The sequence below is a fragment of the Trichoplusia ni genome, chromosome 14, assembly GCF_003590095.1.
Source record: "Trichoplusia ni isolate ovarian cell line Hi5 chromosome 14, tn1, whole genome shotgun sequence".
Taxonomy (NCBI): domain Eukaryota; kingdom Metazoa; phylum Arthropoda; class Insecta; order Lepidoptera; family Noctuidae; genus Trichoplusia; species Trichoplusia ni.
Genome location: NC_039491.1, coordinates 2,363,158 through 2,376,016, shown reverse-complemented (window position 1 = coordinate 2,376,016; position 12,859 = coordinate 2,363,158). Strand labels below are relative to the sequence as shown.

Here is a 12,859-nt window from a genome sequence, read left to right as displayed (position 1 = left end):
GATGTAGGCGTATTAACACAGTGACTAGTGATCAGTCGCCGGTGTGCGTGTGTCAAGCTCGTCGAGACACAGGCAGCAGTTTGTACCAGCCAGCGCAGCAAGGGGCATCGAGAACGCGACCCGGTTCGCCGCTCGAGAAAGCATCGACAAAACTCGGTTGAGGCCGCGCACACAACCAGGCGGACGTACACTTTCAGTCTTCGTATGCGCACACATTGTATATTAAGAAACACTAGACAAAAACTATAAAAACCATCCGTCAAATTACGAAAAGGCTTTGACTAGAATCCACGCTAAATGCGTTAACCATTCTATACATTTGAGAGGCGTTTAATGAAAGGGGAGACAATTTCCAAGGTTTATTTTTTATGTTTAGATAGAGGTCATTAAAAAGGTTTAATAGCCAATTATTATGAATAGTAAAAAGTAAAGCTGTTTTCACTTACCTTTTAAATTATTGCGTAAGGTTACATTGGTAAAATGGCTCTACATTCGTGCTCTTGAATAGCAATAAAGCATAAAACCCACAATGCATAAGAAATACAATCACTTTGTGATCTGGATTCGTATTTCTATACAAATGTCCAATAGCATTCAACATTTGATGACCTCAATTTTTTTTTCTGATAGTCTTATCTTCTGATGTGATCTTAATCCATGTGTGTCAAACAGGACGTACATATCCAAAGTGTTTAAAAGTTAACGCTAAATTTGACCAGTTAAAACAAATTTGTTCAGCTACGTTCGACCTTGAAATTGATGCCCCCGTTCTACTTTCCTACATCTTAACAATTCTTTAATCACCATATGTCTGTCAGAAGTAATGAATTAGCGCAGGTGCAAATTTTATTATGAATACAGTGTTTTTAAACATTATATCAATTAACAATAAAAATGTTATATCATAATTTTAAGACATTCAAGCAGAAAAAAAAACCAGGTCAATTTTGACATCGTAATGCATTTGACCTACATGGTAAAAGAGTGGCATTTGAAAAAAATTGGGCAAGGCCTACGTGTGTTATACGACTCTATTTGTAGGGCAGCGATTTGCTTTGCAGAATCAATGCTATTTGAACGTATTTTGATGCTATTTAATGCACCATGCCACGAACAATATTTATTTGTTTCATTTATACAAGTTTTTGAACAAGTTTGTTTTCATTGTAGAAATTAAAGTCAAATTTACTTTACCTATTATTATGGAGTTGATCGAGATTATTTATGGCAAAGGTCTCCATTGATAAACCGGGTCAATATTAACCTGCTTGATAAAAACAATATCGGTAAAGGCATGCAGATCCTCGCCGCGCTCTATAACCGCCGGCGTCGATTTCGGGTCACTCCTCAGTAAGGGGCACAAGGTAAAAGATGGTGCATTGAAAATGGCCTTAAGCCCAATAGCGATCTGCGGCCGCGTTGCTTCCTATTGTCGTCGAGGCGACAATGCCAACGGCGCTGTCGGCTGCTACGAAGGTGACGGAGCTGCAAAGGTCGATCACCACTCCATCGCTAACCTGAAGCTCTCTCATTCAATTATTTCCATTTGGTCACGATTCAGTTAGAATAGTGCGACACCCAAACTGTATTATCTTAATTATATTAATGACGTAAATGTTTAAGTTAAATTTGAATTCATATTACATTATTAACAAAACGATTGAAAGACCGTTAAGTACAACGGTTCACTCATAACAACATAAATGCACAAAAGCGTAGGCCTTAAGTTTTTATTATGTCAAGTATTTTATGGAAGAATTATAAGAATTATGAATAACAAAAACTTGGTCAAGTATACATCGCCCCAAAATAAGTGACCTCTGTGTTTGTTAGCTTAAGCTTCTCACAAAGTATGAATAGTTTAACAATTCTAACGCAATCTTTGCATTATTACACTTGTTTTAGATAATAATCGTTGAAATAATGATATAATATAGCCATAATATTAGGCTATTCAATGACGAATTATCATGATATGGAGCAATGTAAATGACATTTAAGTAATTGTATATTCTGATTTCATTTAGGAATTACTTTTATATTATATGATGGAATTAAATCGAAATATTTACTATTCAAGGTACATACAATGGTAGAGCAAGTGACCTCAAATCATTAAAGAGCCAGCAGAAAGTATAACGCAAACACTAGAGTTTTACGGGTCAACTGAGGCAGGGGCTGCCTACCGGAGCCGGAGGGAGGTTGAAAGGCGTAGGGACGTCGAGCGGGGGAGGACCCTGACACAGATCCAAACTCATCAGTAAAGCGGCGAAGGCCTCGAGATTTGGTTGCTATATCATCGATTCCTCCACGCACCATACCGCGTTACGCACAAAATGGGTCAACGCGCGCGGCTCTCCGACCAAGTTGGAGTGCGCGCGATGTCCCCGTTCCGAATTGCTCCCTCGGCAAATTAACGCCTCACGCTACCGTGCTCTAAATCGGCATCGGATAAAATAATAAATACCACCTATATACCTGATAATAAAACGAACAATATTCGTTCCTCAGCATTATTCTGATTTTGATAGTAAACTTAATGTAAACATTACGTTATCATAATTTAAACACATGGTCTTCTCAATTTAAGTATAAACGACGGTAAGTGTTGCTAGCCTATACTTTTCGAACATTATTTATGAAAAATTGGCTCCAGAAGTTATGTAGAGCGGCGTAGGTACATTATTTAAAAGATGTTACGTGAGTGGTTTTCTTGTCATAGTTTTATGCGCCACTTTCAGCTGAGTAATGACGTCGGACAAGAGTTACAGCAACATTGCAACACATCCATAAACGAAGCTTAAAACAGCTTTCTGATCGATCAACAAAGAGGGTAAGGTTTATTTATAAAGATTGGAATATTATTATTTTACATTATTTACGCCACGAGCCTTTTATTAATAACAACAAGTTCCTGAATATTATTATTAAGCTGGCTATATGAGTTAAACTGACGAGGCCACGAGAACAGAATGTTTTACATTGATTGAACATGAGATATTAAAAGAAATCTAAGTCGTTCAAAGTCGTATGTTGGTGAAACTAGTCGAGATCATCGTACAAAGAGAAGGCGCCACGCACCGTACCGAAGAAAGACGCAACGACGGACTTTCCATCGACAAAGACGCTATATTCAAATTATGAGGTTTCACCTTAGAAATGGCCACAAAACAAATTACAGCTATTCTCTTCTTATTTTCTAAAGATTTTCAAGAGTTTAACAATAGAATTTCTGGCTGACGCTTTATATATGAGATATGCTACATCAGTTTTGTGGATACCGCAAGGAGAAAATTAGAAAATTCATGTCTATTTTGTACTCTAGATATTTGTTTTTCTTTCTTAAATGAAGCTTAACTGTTTTGATGGCTACTTAACAGACTGATATACATTTGGAATATTTACATATGATAAATAATAAATATATACATACGTCAGAGCTACATGACATGTTTTTATCATTTGAATATTATACGTAAAGGGTCTACCACTGTTACTTTCTGATGGAGTTAAAATTTAAATAATCTCATAATGTAATACAAACGTTCACAAATGGATTCGTGACATTGATTTGAAAACGATCCATGCATAAACAAACATAATATTGGATTCTGTTCGAAACGAAACGATGTTCTCCTTCGTAAAAGTTGTACGATGGCATAAAAACGGAAAAGAATACATTTGATTTCCCAAACAAGATTTAGTAGCGTATATTTTGATAACCTTGGCCTTGTGTAATATACAACACGATAATAAGGAAGACTTTGAATACGTGTGTAATCGCTATATCAATAAATTTGCTATTTATATCAACATTATTATATAACTAGGCGTGGCCCCTGCAGCGCTTTGTATTTAAAACTTCATTTAGTATTAATTAAACAACATAGTTTTATAACGGTTTTGATCGCAAGTACTAGTCACGTGTAATCGATTCCGTAAATCGGTTAAAGGGCATCCGGTCATATGCTCATGTGTTGCTAATCTGCAACAATGTTATTAAACTTTCCAACAGTTTGGAAATTTGATCAAAATTATATTTAACAATAAATGACCTGCTCCAAAAGCAATCTTAAATATAACCTTCTTTTTAGTAGAGTGTAACGGTAAGACAGAGACAAGTGATCACGTTTTAATGCTTATACAATATAACGTAAATCAGTACGTACAAGACACCAACACAAGTTGGATTTTAGCCAGAACTAACAAGCTTATCTTTTCAATGACTGCATTCTTTACGATTTACGTTTCATTATTCAAGCGTAACACCATTTCTATTTTGATAACAGACAGTTCCTTTTAACCTGGTCTTATCGTAACCAAAATTCAGCAACGGTGCCGCCAAAACCCACTTAGTTATCGCATTCCGCTGTCAACGAAACAGGAGCACCGAGTGCGGGCTCGGCCGCAATCTTTCGCTTTGTAAACGCTCACCGGCCCTCGGACTAAATTGATACATTCTTGCGAAATAACCTCGCCCAATTTATTCAAACAATCATACTAGATTGTAAAACTATACATTACGCTCTATGTAATACAACAATGTCTTAGCCGACTTTACGCTGGCCCAATTAACGTAAGTAATGGTGAATGCTAAAGTGTTTAGGAAACGCATTTTCCTAGTGTTTTAAATAAGCGTTTTCTTAGAATTTCTAATGACTGTTACTAATTAGATTACTGAGTAATAGTTTAGTGCGGGAAAGCATTTTTATTGCTTTTTTAGTAAAAGCGATTCTACAAATAAAATGTTATACAGTGTAGTCGGGTTTAATAGGAAAATAAGTCTAGCAGCAAATACTAAGAAAAGGGCTTACAGTCAACTATAAATATAAAAGTTAAAATAAGACGAATATTAAGGATTACCGAGAAGTCAATGAGATTTAAATCCAAGTTTAATAAGTGGATCGTTATAAATATATATGGGGTGCGAGGGCTCCGAGGTGTTCGTAACAAATAAGAGTAAAGAGGGTCGAGACGAAGCATCTACCCACACTTGTATGCTCTTCCGTGCATTCTGCGCGAAGGAAGTTCGTCGACCTCCACGAAGGAGCATCTCTGCAAATCTTTATATTCTGTCCAACAAAATACGATCCTAACTTTGTATAGATACTAAGCTTTTAGGGGAGACGGTGACGCGACGACATAAATATAAGTAGAGAACTGTATAACCGTAGAGTATATCTCCTCTTTCTTGCACCTTATGGCGAAATATAAAAAGAGGGACAGAAGAGGAGATGGCAAAATTATGAATTACAACAGCAATCTTCATTACAATGTCATTACAATCTTAAAAGATTACAGAAAGTTCCCATCATTTTCGAATCTTTGAAAGTTGTGAAGTTTATCAAAATTTAAAATCTATCTATTGTAAAATCTATAGTAAACATTTTGCTTTGCAGTAGTCATCTATATAAAAACAAAGATAACATCCAATAAAAAGGTATTGTAAACAGTGACAATTCGCGAGACCATAATTCAAATCTTTATAATCTGAACAAAAAGCAGGAACGTTCCGTTTGCCAACACAAAAAGAGGACCATGAATGAAAAAAAGGCTATAGGGACATAAGAAGGTGAGCGCTTTCCGGCCTCGCCTGACTGACTACCTGCTCAAGGAAAGGAACGAACCCATATGTTATGACACCGTATTATAGCTGCCTCGAAGTATTTTCTTTGTAACAGATCTGGTTTTGAAACATTTTAAAAGCATACAGGTACCAAAATAAATGCATTTCGGTTATTTGCTCAAAAATGGAACGCCTTTCTATAGAAGCAGCTGCAAACAAGGTAAGCATGCACAACTAGAAATCATTTTATTCTCGGTTTCTAAAAACAAAGTTTTCAAAATAATAATAATACAACTACACAGCAAACAGTAACTGCATCGATATTAAACCGAAACGAGCTCAGAGCCAACGACGTTCCAAATAAAACAAGCGTCTAGCCAGCAACAGTGGGGTTCGACTGTTTGGGGTAGCCGTGACGAATGAGGGTGCCAAGGAATAAAAGAAAACATCGAAACACCATAAAATGAACACATTTCGAGGGCTGTGGGAGTGACATGCAAAAGCAGTCTTGATTTTTTGTGAATAACTAAAACGTAAAATAATTGTAAAATAGTTATTATTGTTAATGATAATAGTTGCAGTAAAAGTGACTCGATTTCTAAGTTGCTCTCTCTACCTGTCGTTTGACGTTCAGCTTACACAACAAGGAAAGTTAAATGCGCGTGCGGGGCAAAGCAACTTTCGCCCATTGTAGAGATAGTAAGTACTAAATGAAATCAACAGAAATAATGATTTAGGAAGTTCAGGAAAGCATACCTGACATAATGAATTAATGTCATTGCTTAGTACACCATACAAAGAACTTCGTCCACCATCTTCCAACTGATCACCGTACACGTGATTGTTTCTAATCATCTAACGGCCCAACCGACGAAAAGTCCTTCGATGAACATTATTAAATAAACTAGTTCCGCGTTGACTCCAACAACCAAAATAGCTCACCTGGCTAAGGCCATTATACGTTCGTATAATCCAATTTTCCAAAATTGTTGCACCACTTTGTTAACACAAACAATCACAAGTCAAATGTATAAAAAGTGCAATAGTCCACTAATACCGTTTAACACCGGTATGCGAAAGTGTATCACGTTTGACAGTTTCACTTCACCACATGGCTGGTAAGACGCGCGCGGTGACGTGACAGATGTACGCTACGCTCGACGAACGACGGGCGACTGCCGAGCACAGCGAGTGTACTGGAGTCTCGAATGCCGAGACTCGGGGAGTCGGGCGTAATGTGAATGTAGCGCTTCTCTCGCCGCTCGCCGCTCGCAGAGAGCGGAGCGGAGGCGCGGGGTCAGCGAGGGCGGAGCGCCCGACAGCGGGCGCCTGCGGGACAGCTGCGCACCACGGACCCTTTCTCTGTTCAGACTCAATTGTATTGGTGAAAGCTTTAGCTGCTTTGTACGATTTTTTGACGGATGTGAGACTAAAAAGTTGAACTTAGGGAGCCTAATTATACATAACAAAGGCTATGTATAATGTACCTATATCCTATAAATTGTGCCATGCATTAAAAGGTTATTTTTTATTGAGAAAAGTCAAATGTTTTTGATTAAAATTAATTTTATTTTAAAAGTAACTTTTATTACTTTAAATTTATCTTCAAAGACTGCTGCACTACTGTTTTGTAAATACCGCTTGTTACTTTATATTTAACCTACCGAACAATGAGATATCAAGCTTGAGCATTGACTTGCAGCTTTGTTCATTGCACGTAAGGAGAAGTTGTTGCCCCCGAGTGGAGCCTTGAGCCGCCCTGTTCGACACAGCTAACAAATAGATGTGAATTACATTCAAATGTCAACATAACCAATTTAAATTGCAATATTTAGACATAGCGGATTATTAAAAAAGCATAACATTTAGATTTCTACTGAATTCCCACGCATAATTTTCACACTTAAGAAAGTAAAATTGAAAGTATTGCTGGTTTACGCCGCGCCTATTTATTGTGTGAAAGGGTCGATAATGAAGTTTTATAGCTACCGTGCATCCTTAGATTTCTTAAAAGTATCGATTTCTGTCAAAAAAATAAATTGCTGGGTTCCGGTATTGAATATTTATAAACGTAATGCCTGTATAATCATACCTGTTTCGATTTTAATACATATCGGTATCGAAAACTTGTTTTTAATCGGCAATTACCTTAATGACATTAGCTTATTGTTAAACAATACAGTGTCTGCTCGAAATCTTTGACATTTGAATATGAATGATAAGTAAACACTTTCAACGGATAGACTATAAAAATCACGCCTAAATATTAAAATACATAATTTTATATTAAGATTATTTTTTCGTGTAGTAAGTACCTTTCAATATATTTTAGACCACTCTAACGTTGATGCCAGCTACATTATTTGTTTCTGTTACTACAAAGATATTCGAATAAATCTTTCAAGTGGTAAAAATATTTTCTTTTAAAGCGAGCCCGATATTTAAAACAAAATTAAAATACGTAGGTAGAGATACGGCAGTTGAACGAAAGAAGTCGATTGGTAAGGCCGGGAGGTTAGTTGCAGTCATAACGCGTGCATTGGCTGCAACAACTGAATATATAAATAATATGACCGCAAGGGTTAGTCAAAGTCATCGAGTCATCTCGCCCTCTAAGGCGTCTCAAACACTTGTCGACCTTGGCTTGAGCCTTCAGGGTTAACCTCCCGAAGGGAAAAAGCCCTCGGCCTCGGATTCCACAACCCGCCTTACCTGCTCACATTATTTGCTCTTTTGTTTTAACTGAATCGTTTCGTGGTGTGTTCCTAAGGAAATATTCGGAATTCGTGGCGAATAACTGAGTTGAAAACAAGGTTGATAATTCTATTTGTTAATTAGTTACCAATACTACATAGTTCAGTGTGCCTACATTTAGTCGTAGACTATTGATCCTTACGGCAATAGACTTCATAATGTGTTGGGCAGAAAAGACACCCGTTAAATTTCGGGCTTGATAATAGACACGCAAAATCAAGAATAATCATCCTGAAAGTGCACAAATTTGACTACAAATTTTATTCGAGTACGTATGTATTGATCCATGAGTCATAGCTTTTTAAACCTGAAAGTCTGAATTATTTGAGAACGTGCCGCGATACTTATTCAGCAGAGAGAAGTATAAACAAGTTAATCCGTATTATGATTCAGCACTGAAAAATATGTCTATTAAAACAAAATATGCCTAACATACGTGATTTTATTATGCTGATTGTACGAAAATATGTGTTCGCAAATTTCCACTGCATTTGGGTAATGAAACTGCACACGTCCGTAGTTTGTGAGTATATAAATTAAACAAGATTGTAGGAGGGTTTCGCAGAAATCTGCGAGTCTAAATTTCCAAGTAGTCGTTTGAATATCAGGATGGATCAATATGGAAATAATTTTGTAGCAGGGGACGAATAAATGTGACACCGTATTTAATACTGGTAACAAATTATGGGAGAGTTAATATTTACTTGAAGCAGATTCTCTTTTTCACGAATTATCGGAACCTTGTAACATTGCTACATAAGACGGGCATAATGTAGTTTGGCAAATAACAGAGAAAACATTTCTGGTCACATTAAAGAACAGACAATCCTATTTTCATACTAAAATCTAAAAATAATCCACAGCTGCCAAATTGTCTCCATAACTGTAGAGTCCAGGATATATCATGACATTCATCTTTTATTAAGACTTTAGAATAACTTTAAAAGTACAATGACATTGAAAGTCACATTGATACCTGCAAGGGTTTTGAACCCGCAACCTTGTGCTTACGAATACGGAGCAGCTTTGGTATTCTACAGAAAAAAAAAACGATGGCTAAATTACAAAACTATTCAGGACTCTACACTTAATCTGGATATTTATCAAATCTGTACCAAAATAATACTTACAAGAAACATTTGATTTAAATATAGCGTGTTTTTTTTTAACACGTGTCTAAACGTAAAGGATCTAAAGCTACTATTTCAAAATTCCCTAACGTCACGGGAATAGGCTGACTTTGAATCGCTGACTTTTCAAAAGGTTAAAATAATTAGGTTTCAACTTGTATTTCACGATTACTCCAAAACTATTAAGCAGATTTTTAAAAATCCTGCCATATCTTCATAACCGCGAAGACGCAATCGCGGACAAAATCGCGGGCAACAGCAAGTTGAATAATAAAACTAATATTTCGATTATATTAATAGTATGTAAATGTTCTCTATAAAATCAATATAGTACCTCTATTTACATAAACATTATAGAACACCCCACACGAAACAAAGTAGCATCGACAGCTAGTTACTTTATGTGCGAAGCGTGTGTCAGCAATTTGCATAATTTTGTGTTTGTTTGTATACGATGCTCAAATTGCTTTTGCCGTGTCCCTGGCTTTTTCTACAGCTATAGAAAAAACATTTTAGGTTATATGACATACAGTACAAACAATTTTAAAAGCGATCTGCTTGCGTCTATTTCCTTGTGTAGCATATTATATTTAAATAGCCTGACTATCTAAAGGGAAAGTATATTATTGATTACGAACTCAGTTTTAAATTGATACCATTTAAAACGGAGAAAACATATTAATTTGTTTTACATGTAGACACACTTTCGTCTAAGTCGCACCATTAATTAAAGTATTTAAAATATTTTAAAATAGAAAACGATGAGCGGCTGTGTCTCATACTGTAACTGATTTACGTTGTTGTCTAAAACGACAATTTTAAATAAGAAATTTGATAAAAAAAAAAATTAATACCGGAAAGAGATCAGGAAAATATTACGCATTCGACGTTCGTTTTTTTGCGCTTTTTGCGGCAGCTGAAACAAAACATGCTTGTCCTAAAGCCAAAACGTAGGTACTCCTATCGCTTAGAATGCCTGACTAGTGCAAAGCTAAAGAAATTGCATTTAAGGGATAACTTGCGGGTCTAGCGATCTAGATAAGGACGTGCAATTTAAATCTCGCAGCGGGGCGAAAGGCAGCCTGGTATAATATTTTTTTTAGAAACTGCACCGGGTGCCACAGATCCGCTCGCTCGCACTTTCCACGATTAACTTTCTCATTTACAATACGAGTTGACCTTTCGTTTCTATGGCGCTCACTCCAAAAAAGGGTAAATCTATAAATAAAAAGTTTCAATCTGATAGTTAGATATAAAAAGTAGCGATAAGGAAAAGATGGGATATTCTGCTCAGGGGTTTTCTTAATACAGTTAGTCTATTGCTGGGCCAGGTACGTTATAAGACAATCTTAAGTATTGAATGCATGAAGAGTTCAATCATAAATAAATAAAATATGTACCAAGTTATGAAAATATATTTTTTAGTTCATAACCTACATATAAATGAAAGGAGGCCATTGAGCAATAAGTATTATATAGAGAGCACTAAGTTCATGAACGACGATGCTAAATACCTACGTAGTTGTTTATATCGTTACTGTTTTCGTTCTAAATGTTTTTATTAATATGTATGCGATATAAAGGTAGGGAGAGAGCAGCGGTTCACTCTCCTCGACTCTCGCTACGTGGAAAGCTCGCTATCACTTTGTGTTGGTGAAAATCCCACAACACCATCTCTACCATAGACGCTTTAACTGTCTATTTTTGGCTAATAATTATTTACACAGGTTTTAAAAATCAATATGGTGAAAACAATTCACCCTGTTCCATTATTAGTTTAACAGTGGCCAAGTAAGTAATTTAAATTAATTTAAATGACAGTCAATTTTTCCTAGAAATTTAAATGTTTTAATAACATATTATTTATTAGTGAAGAGCGGCGGAACGCAACAGTGAAAGTGCATAGTACACAGCTCTGGCGCACCGAGTTTAGACCATTTTTCAGTTGCGCTTAAAAGAGAGAAATGCAAGAAAGCGCCGCTCAAGTGGGCGAAGGTATAGTAAAATTTGAAAGCGCTACACAATAGCGCGTTGTCGAAATTGGAAAGTTGAGTGGCGTGCGTCCATTGCGTAACAGCTCTTACGAGCTGCGGTGTGACGCTGACGAAAGGTAAGGTGTGACGTCACCAGCATGAAAGTGCATCGGCCGGCGCCCCACCAGGCGCCACGGCCGAACAAATGCACGTGCACTGCAGTGTTGCGCTTCCTGCATCTGAGGACTTTCTATTGGGAAACCGCCGCGACAAGCACTCGACTTCTCCATACATCTAACCATTGGGAAATTATACTCTCACGCATGGCTATACGAAACAAGATGCATCTGATTGAGCAATCAACTTTACAATGCGCTTGCACAACCACCGGCCCGGTGGACGAGGTGCTTCGTTAAACAGACATGCATCTTGGACATACACCATGCTGATACCTATTTACATATTTTTATTGAAAGATACTTACACGTTTGAGGTGCTTAGGCCGTTTCGAAATACCTGAAACAAAATACCGAACTGTTAACTTATAGAACTCTACATTAACAAATCATAATACAATCATTAAATCATTGTTGAACCACGGCCACTAATGTTAAACGAGTACTAGAAACAATTTATTTAATGGTACCTTCTTTACGTAGCCACGGGTTGTGAATATTTGTGATGAAATGTGCGACAGGGAATTTTAGGTCAAGGAGAAGGACAAACACAAATCAATTTATTATATCCTGGCTGACTAGCTAAAACTTAAATTCTGCGGGGGCTAGCGAAATTCCCATATTGTAATAAATGAATAATGTATTTTTTATTTTATTTACCAAACAGCCTCACTTATAGCTTATGTTTCGAACTGTATGTTACATACAGCACTCAATGTATTTCATAGATCTTAGGAAAAGAGCGCCATAAACAACTCACCTTGATGAGTTTGTATGGTGCAGTGGGCTGTGGAGACAACATTTGTGTGCCTCTTAAGTCTCAATGTCTTACCCAACGATATCAATTTACTAATGACATTGTATAGAGAAAGCACAATATGAAGTACAAAGGCAATTGAATTTCGTAACATACTCAAATCTTTACATAGTTACTTGATACATAAGTGAATGCTCGCTTGGTAAAGGAGTATATTCCAGAAAGTAATACACGCTACCGAATCCAATATTGATTTTCAAGACTAAAATTCTAAACTATCTTGTGCCGTGCCAGAGCAGGGTAATGCAATATAACTCCTGTTGCATGAAACCACCAAATGTATTTCGGTGCCAATGCCGCAGTAAGCTTTACGTATAAAATATTAGATTGTGGTATCATTGAGATCAAAAGTGACCGCGATATATCTATATATTTAACTGCACAACAATAAAATCAATTGTGCAGTAATTTTGTACTCATTACAAGCTTGAAATCAATATAAG

General features: G+C 36.6%; 1 protein-coding gene across 4 annotated transcripts in view; it reads right to left on the bottom strand.

The window, feature by feature from the left end:
• LOC113500878 (protein roadkill) overlaps positions 1-12,859 on the bottom strand; it is a 50,755-nt gene that overhangs the window by 21,465 nt on the left and 16,431 nt on the right. For 2 of the 4 annotated variants that reach the window (XM_026881793.1, XM_026881794.1), the window contains exon 1: positions 6,509-6,769. In XM_026881793.1, the coding sequence (XP_026737594.1) occupies positions 6,509-6,522 (14 nt within the window). In that variant the 5' untranslated portion in view covers positions 6,523-6,769. Of the gene's footprint in view, positions 1-6,508; positions 6,770-11,907; positions 11,940-12,859 lie in introns of those variants that run through there. The other 2 variants (XM_026881796.1, XM_026881798.1) reach the window with 2 other exon arrangements.